This window comes from Columba livia, chromosome 18, assembly GCF_036013475.1.
Source record: "Columba livia isolate bColLiv1 breed racing homer chromosome 18, bColLiv1.pat.W.v2, whole genome shotgun sequence".
Classification (NCBI taxonomy): domain Eukaryota; kingdom Metazoa; phylum Chordata; class Aves; order Columbiformes; family Columbidae; genus Columba; species Columba livia.
In genome coordinates this window covers 4,346,455-4,362,965 of record NC_088619.1, presented here as the reverse complement: position 1 = coordinate 4,362,965, position 16,511 = coordinate 4,346,455, and the positions used below count along the sequence as shown (strand labels likewise).

At 56.8% G+C, this 16,511-nt stretch overlaps 1 protein-coding gene across 3 annotated transcripts; it reads right to left on the bottom strand.

Annotated features, from left to right (window-relative positions):
• Positions 1-73: 73 nt before the first annotated feature.
• LOC135575743 (fas-binding factor 1 homolog) lies at positions 74-16,203 on the bottom strand. Of its 3 annotated transcripts, XM_065034557.1 has the most exons (20): positions 15,621-16,203; positions 15,032-15,140; positions 14,677-14,704; positions 14,230-14,271; positions 13,841-13,901; positions 13,132-13,752; positions 12,154-12,283; positions 11,852-11,931; positions 11,416-11,518; positions 10,882-11,310; positions 10,316-10,400; positions 10,014-10,114; positions 9,446-9,652; positions 8,833-8,940; positions 8,361-8,514; positions 7,368-7,544; positions 6,768-7,181; positions 2,144-6,184; positions 958-1,351; positions 74-449 (listed from the first exon to the last, which is right to left on the bottom strand). In XM_065034557.1, exons 6-18 carry the CDS (start codon positions 13,688-13,690, stop codon positions 5,957-5,959), a joined length of 2,775 nt encoding a protein of 924 aa, XP_064890629.1. In that variant the 5' UTR covers positions 13,691-13,752; positions 13,841-13,901; positions 14,230-14,271; positions 14,677-14,704; positions 15,032-15,140; positions 15,621-16,203; the 3' UTR covers positions 74-449; positions 958-1,351; positions 2,144-5,956. The 3 variants fall into 3 exon arrangements, with proteins under 3 accessions (XP_064890629.1, XP_064890630.1, XP_064890631.1); XM_065034558.1 differs by lacking the exon at positions 15,621-16,203 and having other exon boundaries at positions 3,270-6,184; positions 15,032-15,613; XM_065034559.1 differs by lacking the exon at positions 15,621-16,203 and having other exon boundaries at positions 5,400-6,184; positions 15,032-15,613.
• Between the last annotated feature and the right edge of the window lie 308 nt (positions 16,204-16,511).

Here is a 16,511-nt window from a genome sequence, read left to right as displayed (position 1 = left end):
ACGCGGATTCATGCGCACAAACTGTCACAGAAATGTTCTTGACCTCAAGGTCCCTGTATCAGAGTCTCAGACGTTTGCGCTTTAGAAAGATACTTTAATTATGAGATTAAAAACAACTTAAAAGGTACAGCAGAGAAACAGTCCAGGCTGGGGGCCTCTCAGGGGGAGGGAACACAAGGCAAAAGAGACTTGGGCTTTTAAACCCATTTCTCTAAGAAACCCTCTAAGAATGGTGGCCAGGAGCAGGGAGGACGGCCGGGACGCTGGTAGAGGTGAAGTGCACAGGGCACTTTCCTCGGGATCTCCAGAAATAACTGCGTAACCTCAAAGAAATTGTGGTCCGGAGAAGGGCAGAAGGACGGACGGGATGCTGACAGACGTGAAGTGTTGTATGGCGCTTTCTTCAGGGGCTCCAAGAGGATCTTCTCCTTTTCTCAGTAATCATCCCCCTGAGAAGAGAGGAAGCATGTGTGGGATGGATCCCAGGCAGTGCCACAGACACAGGGTCACAGTCCAGGGTGTTGCTCACCAACAAGAGAAGCATCCCAAAGCCTCCCTCGTGCCATGTCCCCCGTGAAGGGGACCCCTCCCCGTGCTCCTCCAGAGCCCAGAGCCTCGCAGTCTGAGCAAGACCCATGGGGGAAGCCTCCAAGAGCGTCCCTGCCTGGGGAAAGACCCAGCGGGGACCTGACGGCACAGGATGGGGACACCACAAAGCCAGGGCAAACGGGCTTTAACTCACCTGCCTCTCCCCTCCTGCCCCCTCCGGGCACTGCCCTGCCTCAGAGAGCTCCGCTGAGCCCCTGCAGAGGATGCGGAGGCCAACTCACACCTGAGGTTTATATACAGGGGCACTAAACCAGCCCCCAGGACCATCCCAAGCCTCCGGAGACCCAGGTACAAGCGCAGCTGCCCCCCCGCAAGTCCCTTCCCACCCACAGAGCGTGGAAGCCTCACCCAGGGTGCTGGAGAGACCCTCAGTCGGGGCGCCGAGGTCCTGGGCTGCGGTCAGCGGTGTCACAGGGCGGTCGGGCAGCTCCTCGCGGGGCTGTTCGCTCCATCTCCTCTGGTGAGCCGTGCTCAGCCGCTGCTGCGCGGTCTCTGGGAGAAAGGCAGGGAGAGAAGCTGTCAGAAAAGCTTCAGGCCTTGGGCACCGTGGCCCCAGGCCCAGTGGGGAGGGTGAGGAGACACTTCCCTGATGTGTGCAGAGCAACAGCCCCCAGTTCTGCAGGTCGCTGCACAAGTTCTCCATGTTCTCGATGAAGACCCAACGACCTTGGTCAACTGATTTCTGCCCTCAAATACTGACTCCATCATTCCAGGTCAAATTTCCAGTTTCTGCCACCACCGCCTGTTGGTTTTCACATCAAATCTCCATAACTGACAGTTGCAAAATGCTTTGAGATAGTGCTACAAAAATAGGAGCAGTGGAAAGAAGGGCAGAACATCTACTGTCAGCATGTGGTTAATTAGTACTACTTGTTTTTGTCCTCAGAGCAGTATCACTATCTTCTCCTTTGAGTTCCTACTGACCAAGAGAACGGCGTCAGTGTTGGGGATGGCAAAGAGGCACAAGGAGTTTCTGCAGGGCGGTGAAAGGAGGATGTGCTGGAAAACACAAAGATGTCTTCTGGAAAGCTGAAGGAAGCAGAGGCTCCAGAGAAGGACAAGTGACTTCCTGCAGTTTGGACTGCTGATAGAATGCGAGTAAAGAAACTAGACGGTAAAGCTATAGAGTTAGTGCAGGATTGGAGAGGAATCAATAAAATGAAGCCTTACACATTGTTAACCAAATTATGGTTATGTTATCGAACCAACATCAGTAAACTCACTGGGGAGCTGATGCTCTATCCCAATATCCAATTAAAAGGAAAGAGTGAATTTATATAGTATTTGGAACCAAGTGACCCAGCAATGTGAACTGTGTCTGCAAAACAATCTTAATATGATAAATATGGTACAAATGAGAACAATTAGAAAAGGAAATGTAGCAGGACAACATTAGCAACTAGATTTCTCCAAACTCCCTAGAAAAGGCGGTTTGCTGGTGTTAACAGAGACCTTCTCAGGTTGGCCAGAAGCATCCCCTGCCCAGCTAGTAAAGCTGCAAAAGTATCTAAAGCTTTGTTAAATGAGACCATACCCCGATTTGGGGTCCCCGCTCTGCTGTCCTCTGACAGAGGACAGGTAAGTTCAAGCCACAGCAGCTTCTACTGGATCTTTAGGCATTAAAGAGCATAATCTTTTAGAGTCACTGAGATCAACGCTGAGAGAACTGGAAAGCGGTAGGTCCTACTGGTTCCAACGTCTGTTTCTTATCTGCTGCTTTCTTCACTCTTGAACAGTGAATCCAGGCGGGTTGTTCTTTAATCTTGATGGCGGTAAAGGCCGTCAGCAACAGCTGGAGCAGTCCATTCCACTTCTCTTCTCAAGGCTGACATGGAAAAGCTTTCACAGAAACTTCATCTATTGGCTTGAAAGAAAAGACTTCAGTTTTCCTTGGCTCGAGGCTTCCGTCTCATTCTGAGCAGCGCTAAAGGTAGTGCTGGATTCTACTTCCAGTTAGCTTCCTGGCAAATTCTGTTTATGGGCTGTTCCATTAAGTGACTCATTTTCTTTTCTACCTGCACACTTGCTTAAGGCTTGTAGGGAGTCTGCAACTGCGAATCGATCTCTAATGCTTTACTGACTTGCGGCACTACCTGTGCAACAAAACGGGGCCCCCTAGCAGAGGACATCACAGCGGGTACCCCAAGTCGGGGTACGGTCTCATTTAACAAAGCTTTAGTTACTGTTCTAGCGTTACTAGTTGGGCAGGGGAATGCTTCTGGCCAACCTGAGAAGGTCTCTGTTAATGCACTGCAAGGTAGGGTTTACTGACGCTGGTTCGAGGAGGCAGCCATCCGGGCTCAGAGGCATCACTCTCATTGCTCTCTCTGTCTTTCCAGCAGCTCGTCTCGCAGTATCAGCTGCCAGTTTATTTCCAGTTTCCTGATCAGTGTCTCCTTCTTGATGCTCCTTGAAATGCATGATGGCAACTTTTCTAGTAACAGCACAGCTTCCGCCAACTGGAGTATCTCATTTAATCTGTTCTTGTGCTGTTAATAAACTTGGTCCTTTTCAAATGCTCCATGGGCACGCACCACTCCCAAAGCACACTTGGAATCTGTCCAAATATTAATCTTCTTCTCTTTGGATAATTCTAAAGCTCGTGTGTGCGCAGCTGTCCGGGCAGAAGTCCCAGGAGGCAAAGGTTTGGCTTCGATTACCTCGTGGGTAGTTGTTAGGGCATCCCCAGCTCTATGTACTCCTTGCTTTACAAAGCTGCTTCCAGCGGAGAACCAGGAGTCTTCAGCGTCTTCCAGCGGCTGTTCCTTTAAATCCCGTCTGCTGGAGGAAACAGCTCCCACTGTTTCCAAGCAATCCTGGACCACAGGCTCTGAAACAGACCCACTGAGGAAAGGGGCTGCAGTGACAATGTTGGTAGCGACAATATTCACATCGTCTAGTTCCACCAGTACTGCCTGGTATTCAGGAATCTTGAGGCAGATAACCCATGGGTACCTTTTTGTTCCAGTACGGTTGGGACTGTATGGGCCACTTTCTGTCCCATGGTGAACTCAGGAGCTTCCTGTACAGCGAGTCCAAGAGCTGCCACAGCTCCACGACATCCAGGCCAGCCTTGGCTCACTTCATCTGATTGCTTAGGGAAGCAGCAGCCGCTCGGTTCTGAGCTCTTAGTTGCTGTGCCAGAACACGCAGAGCAATGCTTTGCCTTTCGTGTGAGCATAACTCCAATGGCTTGGTGATATCTGGGAGACCCAGGCTCTTTGTTGAGTTGTGCAAATGCCCTCAGATGCTTCTCTTATCCAATTCAACTTGGAAGTCCTTTTGTTTCACGGTTCATAGAAAGGCTTTACTCAAAGTCCATCATTATAAACTCAAAGTCTGCACCAAGGTGTCATTCTAAGAAACGCCCGGAGCTCTTTTACCGCTGCAGGTTCTGGTGTCCGGCAAACAGCTTCTTGTCGCTCCATCCCCAGCTCTGGTGCTCTCCGGAGATCTCGAATCCCAGATAAGTCACTTGGCACTGGATCAGCTGGGCTTTCTGTTGGGAAGCTCGATACCCACTGCATCTCACCCAATTTAGCAAACTTGCAGTGCATTGCACATGGTCTTCTTTGGTTTCTGTGGCTGTTCTTTTATCTTGAATGTCACTTCACCTTGTTTGAATGTTATTATAGCTTGCAATTGTTTTCCTAAGTCTTGTCTCCGTAACGGTTTTGGAGACTCAGGCATAGGTAAGAACTTAGGAATTGCATTTTGTCACTTCACCTTGTTTGAATGTTATTATTGCTTGCAATTGTTTTCCTAAGTCTTGTCTCCGTAACGGTTTTGGAGACCCAAACGTAGATAAGAACTTAGGAATTCCATTTTGTCACTTCACCTTGTTTGAATGTTATTATTGCTTGCAATTGTTTTCCTAAGGCTCGTCTCCGTAACGGTTTTGGAGATCTGGACATAGATAAGAATTTAGGAATTGCATTTTGTTTTCCAGTTTCTGTTGGATTGGCTGATGAAGAAAGCTTTGTCTCCTTGGCCAGTAGCTCCCATAACAGGTACAAAATCTTCATCTAATGGTATCAATTCCTGATTCAAAACCAAATCAAATGTTCCAGTCTCAACTAAAATCTCAGATTCTTTTCCATGTTTTCCTCTTCTTTCTGCACAGTTTCACCAGCTCGGAAGCTGAAGGCACATCATCTTCAATTCCACGCCCTGTGGGGACACGCAGTCTTCTATCTCACCCTCCCCTCTCATCAGGGGAGTTTTCTGTCTTATTCTACATGCTGAACAACATGGTTTCAACTTCTCCTGAGCTTTATTCTGCTCCCTTTTTAATGTGAACACAGCTGGATCCTGGGGTGGCAAGTTAATACCACATTCTGCCTGCCACTCTGTTTTTGCAAAGTGGAAAACATATCAGCTTCCATCACTTGACTGCACTTGCCTTCTCTCTTCAAGAAGAATGTTAACGAGGCATCATTCAGAGTTTCATTCAGAGGCCACTTTTCCTCATCATTTAATTTATACAATGGTGACTGTTTATGTCAGCAAGGTTTCTCTATTCACATTATCACCAGGTGGTTCCCCAATCTCTTTCCTGTGAGCTAACATAAGGTTAGTATGAAGTGAGTTATAACGGATGAGTTTCTTACTATTAATTACTAGTCAAATATAAGCTAAGCTCTGCTTCTAAACAACGTGTTCCTTAATCTTCTGATCTCTTTGTCAGGCAGAAGGATTTAAAACTTGAAAAATATCCCCTCGTTTTGCAGCTGGTTAGAAAGCATTTAGCACGTCATGGGTTAATGATGGGTACGTCTTTGTAACTTTACCAGAGTCCACATTAATGTAGCGGCTTCTCTTCATCCAGAGAAGGGAGGACGGTCGGGACGCGGGCAGAGGTGAAGTGTTGCAGGGCGCTTTCCTCGGGATCTCCATAAATAACCACATAACAGCAAAGAAACAGTCTGGACGTGGGGCCCCTCAGCAGGAGGAGCGTGAGACGAAAGAGACTTGGGCTTGTAAACCCCCCCAGTCTGTGCACCCGCTCTTCACGCATCTTTCACGAGCCTGTTGGTCCAGTGGTAATTTTGGGTCTGGGGCCTTCGTTGTTTCTTCTTGGATTCTCTTCCTCTGTCTTCCAGGCAGTTTTTTCTCTGTCCTTATCTCGATATGTCAAAGCATAGAATACAACTAAAGGAATTTAAGTGAGTAAACTTATTCTGCAACAGTCCTCCCTTTCTTTTTATTAAGCATCCTCGCTAATGTGTCCAAGCGAACTCCTGAAGTCCTTGAGGCCTCTAACGCGTACCCACAGTCTCACATCCGATGTTATTACAAGTCATGTCAGAAGCAGAGCTGACAGAATGGACACTGGGGCAGAGCCTGATTAAAGGGTCTTGAAAGTAATGGGAGGCCGGAGAATGGAGGACAGATTGACTACTTGCACAGGTGGAGATGCTTTCCTCAGGGCCCCTGTTAAAGCATGTGTATACTCAATGGTATCGTCCACAGAACAGGAGGAGGATGGAGGGGTTGTTGACAGCCGTGAAATGTTGTATCGTAATTTCTTCAGGTTCTCCAAGAAGATTCTCTGCGTCTCTAACTCTTTGTTCCCCTGAGAAGAGAGGAAGGATGTGTGGGATGGATCCCAGAAAGTGCCACAGAAACAGGGTCACAATCCAAGGTGTTGCTCACCAACAAGAGAAGCATCCCAAAGCCTCCCTCGTGCCATGTCCCCCGTGAAGGGGACCCCTCCCTGTGCTCCTCCAGAGCCCAGAACCTCGCAGCCTGAGCAAGACCCATGGGGGAAGCCTCCAAGAGCGTCCCTGCCTGGGGAAAGACCCAGCGGGGACCCGACGGCACAGAATGGGGACACCACAAAGCCAGAGTCCAGCAGAGCCGGCGTCTCCCACCCAGGGACGGGCTGAGCAGAGGGCAACCCCTCCGAGCCAAGGACGATGTCCATCTCGGGTTGGACGTGGAGCCAGCCTGAGACAAGCTGCGAGCATCCCCCTCTCCTTGTCTCTGGTGTCACTGCTCTGGCTGCCCGCGGCTTCTTCGAGCCCACCCGGCCCAGCCCAGGGCTCAGCCATGATCTCAGGAGACCCCCCGGCTCTCAGGGCCCCATCGGGTTCCGCCAGCCCAGCTCCCCCAGCGGCTCCGCAGCCCCTTCCAGCCCCGCTCTCCCCCCACCTCACCTGCTGGGCCTGGAACTTCAGCAGCTGCATCTGGGCACTGAACATGGAAGATACGGAGGCCTTTTCCTGCTTCAGCTGCTCCTGTTCCTGCTTCAGCTGCTGCAGCTGCTGCTTCAGCTGCTCTGGCTGCTGCTTCATCTGCTCCAGCTGTTGCTTCATCTGCTCCTGTTGCTGATTCATCTGCTCCTGCAACTGCTTCAGCTGCTCCTTCTCCTGCCTCAGCTGCTCCTTCTGCTGCTTCAGCTGCTCCTTCTCCTGCCTCAGCTGCTCCTTCTCCTGCCTCAGCTGCTCCTCCCGCTGCTTCAGCTGCTCCTCCTGCTGCTGCAGGACCTGCAGCTTGTCCCAGAACTCGGACTGCATCCTGCGTGCCTCCCCCAGGGCTCGCTCCCCCTCTGCATGCTTCTGGGCCAAGAGCTGCAAGGCAGAGCGGGTGGGGAGGTTGGGGACAGGGACCCTCGCTGCCCTGCGCTGGGGCTCCTCTGGGCGTCCCCTTGTTCCCCTCCCGGCACAGGATTCACAACTTCAGGAGGGGTGTGAGACCCTGGCTTGTGCTGAGGGCCCATGCACGGCTGCGAACCGTGGCACAGATGCTCCACATACCTCCTTTGTGCTTCTAATCATCTCCTGCTGCTTCTGGACAGGTTGCATGGCCCCGATCACCTTCTCCTTCTCCAGCCGCATTTCTTGCCAGGCCTCGTCCAGCCTCTGCCTGTCTCTCGCCAGCTGCTCCTCCTTGGCTTTCAGCTCCTGGCGCTGGATCTTCAGCTCTGCCCGCTCCTAGGGTGGGCATGGGGGAAACTGATGCATCACCTGCCCCATCCTGGACACCATCTCCCGTCTTCCCAAGGGGAGGCAGAGCCCCTGTTGAGCTCCTCGTGTGGCCGCTTTGGGTGCAGAGCAACAGTCCCCGGTGCTCCAGCACAGCCCTCACCCACCCACCCGCCTGTGGGGAGCAGGGCTGGCAGAGCTGGGACCGGACACACACACACACTCCTTGCCCAGAACGGATGGAGCCCCTCACCGTGCTGCACACCCTCAAACACGCTCACCACACGGCAGTTCCTCGGCACTGGAAATACCCAGCCTGAGTGGTCCTTTGCCACCCTGGCAGCCCTGAAAAATGCAGCTCTGCCACACTGTCTGTGCCACATGTCCCCTCTGGACAGCCCCGTGGAGAGCAGAACCGGCTCTAGACACATCCCCATGGCACAGGGAGGTTTTGCCTCACCCACCGTGGGGCTTTCCTCTCCCCAGACTCACAACAGAGGCGGCTGCGCCTGCTCTGGCTGCCCAAACTCCTCACGGGTAACGGGGAGAGACAGAGGCAACTGACGCTTCAGTCAGCAGCTGAAAGGGGCTGGTGGAGCCTGTTCCTGGGACACCCCCATTCTCACCACCCTGAGTGACATCTCTGTCACAAGCAGGCAGCGCTGAACGTCTCCCCGCTGAGCAGGACCCACCCGTGAGCCTGCCAGATGCTGCAGGGCCAGACGCCATTCACGGGCTCCAGGCCAGGGACCTCCAGTGGGCCAGAGAAACGCCCCGGACCCAGCCAGGAGCCTGGCCCGGGCAGAGGACACAGCGTGGGCTCACCTGCTCCAGCAGCCAAGTCTGCTCGCCCAGCCTGGCCTGCGTGTTGGCCACCAGCTCCTGGACACGGCTCTGCTCCTCCTCCATGCTCCTCCTGCACACGTTCTGCAGGTCACTGGAGAACTTCTCCATCCTCTCAATGATGCTGTCCAGAGACCTGTGCAGAGGAGCCAGGGGAGGGTCACCCTGGGGGACACACTTTGTCTCACTGTGAAGGAGAGGGGGACGTGTGCCGGGCCATGGGCCGGGCAGCCCTGCCCCGAACCTCTCGGGATCAGAGCAGAGCAGTAGGAAGATGCAGCTGCTGTTTCAGGGAGCAAGGACAGATCCTAAACAACAGCTCAGCATCCCTGAGGGCAGCGGGTGGGAGAGAGGATGGCCCCTGTTCCTCCCGTGCTCCGGGCCTGGTTCCCCAGAGGTCAGGGAACACCGCGGCCAGGGATCAACGTGGGGACACGACACCGGCTGTCGGTACCTCATGTGTGAAATGGTGCCGGTCAGCACATCCATCTCTCTCTCTTTCAGCCACTTGATGTGCTGGAGCTGCTCCTCGTGTTTCTTGCGCAGTTCCTCGACAGACTCCCTGCAGGACATGGGGAAGGAGCCCACCACGGGCTGTTACAAACTGGTGCTCCCCGTGACGGGCACCACGCAAGAGGCTCAGTCGTGGGGCTGAGAACCAGGTCCCAGGAGCTGAGCTGGCAGGGGTATCCCACGGACTGCCATCCTCATCTGGGATGGACCACATCTGGGGGTTATGGGCTTCTCTACCAAAACCAGACTTCTTATTGACCCAAACTGTGTGGACATCAGCAACTCACTGTTCTGAATAAAAGGGATCTGGGAGAGGGAAAACATGGGTTTCAGCATCTTTCAAAATGCAATGCATTCCCTCGGAATGACGCCTCCAGCCAGATCTCCCTGTCTCTGCCTGCAAAGCAAATCCCCACTCCAAAAGCCACTGGGCTGCCCTCAACCCAGCGCTTCTGGACTCTCCATTCTCCTTCCACCGTTTCCCCAAACTGTTCCCTGGTTCCTTCACCCAGACCGGGGGCACCGGCACCACGTGCCGCTCGTGCCGCTCTCACCTCTGCAGCTCCCGCAGCTGCTGCAGCTCCAGCCGGTGCTGCTCCCGCAGCTGCTGCAGCTCCAGCCGGTGCTGTGCCAGCAGCTCTGCCCGATCCCGCGCCGTGTCCTGCCGCTCCTGCCGCAGCTGAGCCACCAGCTGCTCGTTCTGCCGCCGCAGCATCTCCACCTGCTGCTCATAGTTGTCCTTCATTACGTTCACCGAGGTCCTGCCGGGAGAGAGCCCGTAAGGGGTCACGGCACCGAACGAGTGTTGCTTTCCTTGCAGCACGCGGCACTGTGCACCCAAAGGGCACATGGGGATTTAGCAGCAGATCGGTGTTGCTGTGTGCGTGGGGAAACTGAGGCAGGGGCAGCTTCGCTCTCTGCATTCTGAGCCCTGAACCCTCTGCTGCTGCCCAGTGCGGTGCCCTGCTTGGGGACGTGCTGGCAAAGGGACAGACCCCTCTGCTTGTCACCCACTCAGGGCTGGATTTGGGACGCGCCCCAGCACTGTCCCCCCAGGGGAGATGGACGGGGCTGTGGGCAAGGACCTGCCGGAGGAGGGGAGCACAGGCCAGAGCCCGGTACCTGTGGCTGCTCTCCTGGACATCCAGGTGCTCCTGGTGCTGCCGCTGGGCACTCTCCAATAACACTTTCTGCTGCGCCCGCTCCTTCTCCAGCATCCGGACCTGCCGGGCACCCAGGAGAAGGTTCGGATGCTGGCTCGGGGACAGAACCCCCACGGCAGCACTCGATGGCCGTTGTTGGCATCTCTGCACAGGGAGGTTCCTCCTCTCTCCCATCACCCTGATGCTGTTTGGAGCAGACCTGGCCCCTTCTCCTCCCCCTGGGTCGCCCATGGCCCCCATCCAGCAGGCGCTGGGGCTCACCTGGCTCTCCAGCTCTGCCACACGGGCCTGGGCGCTCAGCAGCTCTGCCCGACAGTCCGATGCTGCTGGGGAGGCGGCCAGCTGGCTGCAAGCAAAAAGCACCCAAAGTGGTCAAGCCGAGGAGGCCACGAAAGACAAGATCCCTCCCCAACGCCAGTTCCTGCCTCGCAGGTGAAGCCTCCGTCCCGCTCGCCTGCGGCAGGATTCAGCCTTTTGGCTGCCGAGGGAGCAGAGACGCCAACAGCTCCGTCCCTGGTGCTCCCCTGGCTGCATGAGCCCCCTTCCCCGGGCACCCCCAGCTCGCACCCCCCGCCCACTGCTCCAGGCACTGGGGCTGCAATTCCCTTCTGAGCCCCATTGGGACGGCACAAGTCTGAACCTGCCGAGGGGAACGGGACTGCGGGCTGGATCAGCGGGACAAAGACCCGCGGCATTACCCCAACTGGATACGAGAAAGTGCTTAACACGAATTGGGTCAATCTGAGGCAAGCGCTGCTGAGAGCTGCTGCTGCAGCAGCCACACGTGGAGCAGACGGCAGCGCTGCGGCCATTGACCGGGCCTTTACCTGCCGGGAGAGCGGGGACCCGGCCCTTCGCCCGCGGTCTCTGAGGGCTCGGCCGTTGTGTCTTGGGCCTCTGAGGGTTCGTTCTTTTTCTCTTGGGCCTCCGAGGGCTCGGCCTTTTTCTCCTCAGTCTCTGAGCGCTTGGCTTTCTTCTCCTGAGTCTCCGTGGTCTCGGCCTTTGTCTCCTGTGCCTTGGCCTGTTCTTCGGCTCTCCTGCGAGCCAAGGCATCGATCAGCCAGTCCATTGGGTCGGGTTTAGGTGCTGCCTCCTCTGCAGCCCCGAGCTGGCTGGCGGGGTCCATGAAATCCTCATCCTCCCAGCCCAGCCAGTCGTCTCCGGCCCTTCTCCTTCGCACGGGGTTCCGTCTGCGGGGAGGACGAGGTGTGGAGCGGGGCTCTGGGTTTGTTTCGCTGCTGCTGTTGGCAGAAAACCTGAGGAAGGAGAAGCAGTTGCAGACCTGCCTGCCAGGGGACCCGGGGACCTGCCTGCTCCCCCGCAGGGACAGCGACGCTCCAGACACACGCACAGCACCGTACCTCACCAACTGCCCCATCGCCGGCTGGACCGCGGGCCTGGAGCCCATCGAGGGCTTGTACTCTCCGAAGACAAGCTCCTTCTTGTCCCCGCGCTCTTCCTCCTCTGTTCAGACAAGGAGCCTTGAGTCAGCGCCCAGAGGAGCAGCTGCTGCAAAGACACCAGCCCTCCCCTCCTCCTCCTCCCCCTGCCAGGCTGCCTCGAGGGCAGAGCACAACACTTGTGCATGAGCCGCCTTCCCGCGCTGACCCAGAGCCCCTGGACCGCCCTGCTCACCCGACAGAAAGGGCATTTCCCCTGCAAGGCCACGAGAAATCAAGCTCGCTAGCCCAAGCCAATGCTGTCACCTCTGCAGACCTGCCCAGCGTCCCTGGCTGCGCTCACCTGGCTGCTTCTGGGACTTTTTATCCACTTTGAACTCCCTATGCTCTCCCGTACCTGGCTTTTCCAGGACTTTGGCCGCGGAGCCTCGTCCGAACAAGTCGTCCAGCGTGGAGCGCGCTGGCCGGAGCTCCTCTCTGTGGGGACACGGTGGCAAATGGTTTCTCGCAGAGGCAGGGCTGTCCCTCCTCACACAGCCTGGCCAGGCTGCTCTGGCTCTTCTCTGCCAAACCAGCTGCTCTTGCCCCTTGCTGGGACCCACGGGCAGAAGCTCCAGCATCCCCCCCCAGCACGGTGGCACCAGCTCAACGCGCAGCCCACCCCCTGCGTTACTGCCACCACCTCCTCACTGCCCTTACTCTTTTTTTGGGCCTTTGCCACATCTCAGCACATCCAACAGGTCGTCGTCTTCAGCATCTTCGAACATCGACGTCTTCCTCCTCTGGACCGGGGCCACGGTGCGCAGGGGCGTCTGGCGTGGGGGCAGCTCTGGGGATGGGATGGCACATGGGAGGAGGTTTGAGCAGGGTGGGGTTTGGTTTTTAAACAACAAGAGATCAAAGCAGCCCTGCCTGCTCTTCTCTCCCTGGACCATTTACAAAGTCCTTTTTCAATGTCTTTTCCGTGACTGAACCTCACAGCAAGTGACAAAGCGGCAACGCGCCACTGCCTGCCCTGTGCCCCTGCAGCCACTGCTGGGACATGGCTGGGGGTCACTGACACTGGGGTTTCCAGCTCTGGCAACACCAGGAGCTTCTTGAGCTTTGCAAGTTTCCAATCGGATCGTTCCTGCCCCTCTTCACCCAAAGCCCCTGCTCTACCAACACACCCTGGCCCTTGCCACAACCCACCGGCTGCTACTGGTGTCCAGAGTGGATTTATGGGGGGAAGGGCCATTTGAGGGGACTATCAGACCCATGAGCATCCCCACTGCAGGAACAAGAGGGGCGAGTGCCTGTAACACAGCCCAGTGCAGCCGGGACCCACCCAGACGTGCCCCCGCTGGGCTTTGCCGTGGACTGGGGATGCTACAGCCACCCAAATCCCGACCCCAAAAACTCGTTCTCCTTTGGCACCGTGCACAACAGGCCGGGTGAGGCCCAAGGGAAGATCTGAGCCTCCCTTCCCGGAAAGGAAAGGCCAGTTCTGTAACCTGGGGCACTCCCTGAGCTGTGGCACAGCCAACCCCATTATCAAGCTGCTCTAGGAACGACCGCACTGCTTAATCAGAGATGGGACTGGGTGGCTTTCCATTTCATCAGCTGGGACCTCACACACACTCAGCCAGGCTGCCGATTCCTTTCCTACAAGGAGGAGGCATCCAGCAACCTGCTTACCTTTCCTGCTGCTCTGTTCTGCTGTTGTCTCAGAGCTGCGCTCAGTGCCACGTTTCACGGGCATCTTCCCTGGGCCAGAACTGGGTTTCGATGTCCCCAGGAAATCCCAGTCCCAGTCGTCCTTGTCCTGGAAAGCAAGAGGATGAGGACGGGCACAGGGCGAGCGCTGCGGATGCCTCAGCACTGCTTCTCCCTTGGGAGGCTGGTGCTGGGGCCGCGGCTGCAGTGCACGGGGGCTGAGACGGGGGGGATTTTGGTACTTGAAACGCTCTGAGCCCTGAGTCCTATGCCGAGATCCTGCTGCTGCCTCTGGGAGAAGCGTCAGGAACACCCATGGCCATTGCTTTGGCTGAGGGCTCTTCCTACGACGCTGGAGCCGAAGCGCACCCAGGAAGGCCGGGCTGCAGCAGCGGGTGCTGCCGGGCTCTGCTCCATCCTCGGTACCTGGAAGCCCCTCTCCCACCAGCCACCCACTCCCCTCTCCTGGCTTTTTGCCCCTGCCAGTGATGCCAGACACCTCAGCCCCAGCCCTCAGGACATCCAGGTTCTCTCCCCACATCAGGGCTCACCGCTGCAGCTGCCTTGTCCTCTCCAGGGACATTGCAAACCTCCGCAGGCAACCTGTCGGGGCAGAGAGCGAGTGTACAAGCTGAGGACGGGGCAGGTCAGGAGGACGTGGGGAGCACGCAGAGATCTGAAAGGCACTCACTCCTTGGTGACCCGCATGCTGGTCTTCAAGGCTCTCCCACCGGCTGTACAACGGGGTTCAACTGGAAACATACAGGGAGAGATCAGGATGATGGACACGGGCATAGCCCCCGCCTGGGCGCTCCACGGGGGGATTTGTCGGCTTCTCAAGGACCACAGAGGCTTTTAATCATGGACAAACTTCCCTTCGCCTCCCCAGACCGACGGCCAACCTACTGAGTGGCCTCTGGCTCTGGGCACCCGGCTCTCCCCTCTGCTCCCCGCTGCCTCCCCCTCACAACTGGAGCCCCTCGCGCATCAAGGGCTGTTGCACCAGCAGCTCCTGCTCCCAGGAAGGGAGGACCAGGACCACGATGCTGCCCTTGCAGCTGCAGAGAAGCTTCGTTTTACCATCATATCTCCAAAGGTCCTCAAGGGTGTCATCCATAGAGCCTGAAACAAGACAAAGTCAAGGTGCTGAGGCAGGTGAGCTCATCGAGCTGGTGCAGAGAAGCTCCCAGTGTCAAGGGCAGCAAGAGGCCTCTAAACCAGCAGTTAGGGAGCAGGGGAGGGGAAGAACTGAAATAAATGCATATATTCTCCCCCAGATTTGGGAAAACCTACAACCACAGAATACAGGAACCCAGGAAGTAAATCCCTTTGATTGGAGAGGCAGGTGAATATCTTTGGGTCAGGAATGGCACGATGCCCTGAGCTGCACCTTCCACACACAGATGGTGACCATTGCGGTAGCCAGGGCTGCCACCTCATCCCAGTGTCCCCCTCCTCCACCCCAGGCGTTCCCAGCAGACCAAAGCACCTACGCACAGTGAAAGGAGACCAGGCCAGTGTACTTACCACTTAAACCTCTCTTGGCTTGCGTAGCCTGTGGAGAAAGACATATTCCCTCATTAGAAAACCAAGCGAGCCTGAGCTGGACTTTGTCAGCACACTCAAGCCAGAGGCAGGTTTCTCCCGAGAACCCAGCAGCACCAGCAACGCCCTCGTCCCGCCCGCGCTGCTTGGGAAATGGCAGCTGAAAGCCCGGGGGAGCAGCGAGATGTGACCCCTTCAGTGACACCAGGGGGCTCAGCCCCTCCTGCCTGCCAGCTGGGCAGAAGCCCCCAGCCCTCGGGACGGCTCGTGCCTCCCAACCAGTGCCAGGGCAGCACTGGGCATTTCCCGGGCCTGCCTGAGCACCCGTCACACTCACCATCGCAAGAGCCGGGCTTTCCCTTGCTCAAGACGGTCTCTCCGCAGATTCCTCCGATGTCAACCCCCAGGGGGGGACCGAAGATCCTTGGTCGCGTCCACACGCCGACCTGCAGGGACAGGAGGATTTCCCCACTTGCTGTTCAACCTACGTCCCTCTGCCGCCCCCCTGGCTGGCTCCCTGCTGCTCGGACCTCTCCAAGCCCCCCAAAAACCAGGCTCCAGCTCAGCCTTAAACACACCCGGAATCACAGAACTATTCTGGTTGGAAAAGAGTCCAACCATAAACCTCACACTACCAAGTCCACCACTACCCGTGCCCAACCCCTCCAGGGATGGTGACTCCAGCACTGCCCTGGGCAGCCTGTTCCAATGCCCCACAGCCCTTTGGGGGAGAAATTGTTCCCCAGATCCAACCTCAACCTCCCCTGGCGCAACTTGAGGCCGTTTCCTCTCATCCCATCGCTTGTTCCTGGGGAGCAGAGCCCGACCCCCCTGGCTCCAAGCTCCTTTCAGGCAGTTCAGAGATCAGAAGGTCTCCCCCCAGGTCCCTCAGCCGCTCCCATCACACTTGTGCTCCAGCCCCTCACCAGCTCTCTTGCTCTTCTCTGCACACTCTCCAGTAGCTCAAGGCGTCAACCGAAGTCTCCAAACGCACAAGTCGCCGGGATGAACAGCGCCTCCCGCGATGCTGCAGGACGGAGCAGCCGCCGCGGCACCAACCGCAGCGACCGCACCAACCGCACAAACGGCACCGACCGCACCGGCCGCACCAACCGCCGCCGCTCCGCGTCCCGTGGCCGCGACACGGGGCGCCCTCGCGCCCAAGGCCCCCAGCGCGCGCGGGGCTGGTGGCCATGGCCGCCTCGTCCCGGGCCCCGGGCTCACGGCAGCCCCGGCCCCGCCCGCAGCGGCCCCGCCCGGCCCTTCCCGGCCCGGCCCGGCCCGGCCCTTCTCTCGCCGGTGCTGGGAAATGGAGTCCCCAGCGGGCCCGGGGCTCGGCTGCCCCCGGGGGAGTTTCAAACCTCTTTGGAAAGCCCACACGCCTCTTGGCTTAAAACACTGAAACCTTCTGCATGGGCTTTGTCAAGGCTGCTGTCTAAGTGTGTGTCTACTTCAGTGCAGAGCAGCTGCTAAGCCTGGAGAGAACTGTGGAATTTCACTTCGGCTGGAGAAGTCCCACACTGTCAAAATAAACTCACATAGCTGGAAAGGTCCCCGAGCTCGTCCATCTTCTCCCATGTTTGCTCTGCCCGATTTCAGAGTGGGAAAACAGTGTCCTTTCCTTCTGGGTGTCTCCGTACCGCCTGTCAGGCACCTGGCAGGATGCAGAGCCACCTTCAAGACGCTGATTTAGGCAAGATGGCCCAGAACACCCAGCAGCAGCTCTTCCTTCAGTTTTCTCCTCGGTGCTTTTCTGCCATGCCCAGGAGGGGGTGCTCTCAGACAACTTAAAACGGGCTTTGGACACCCTAATAAAA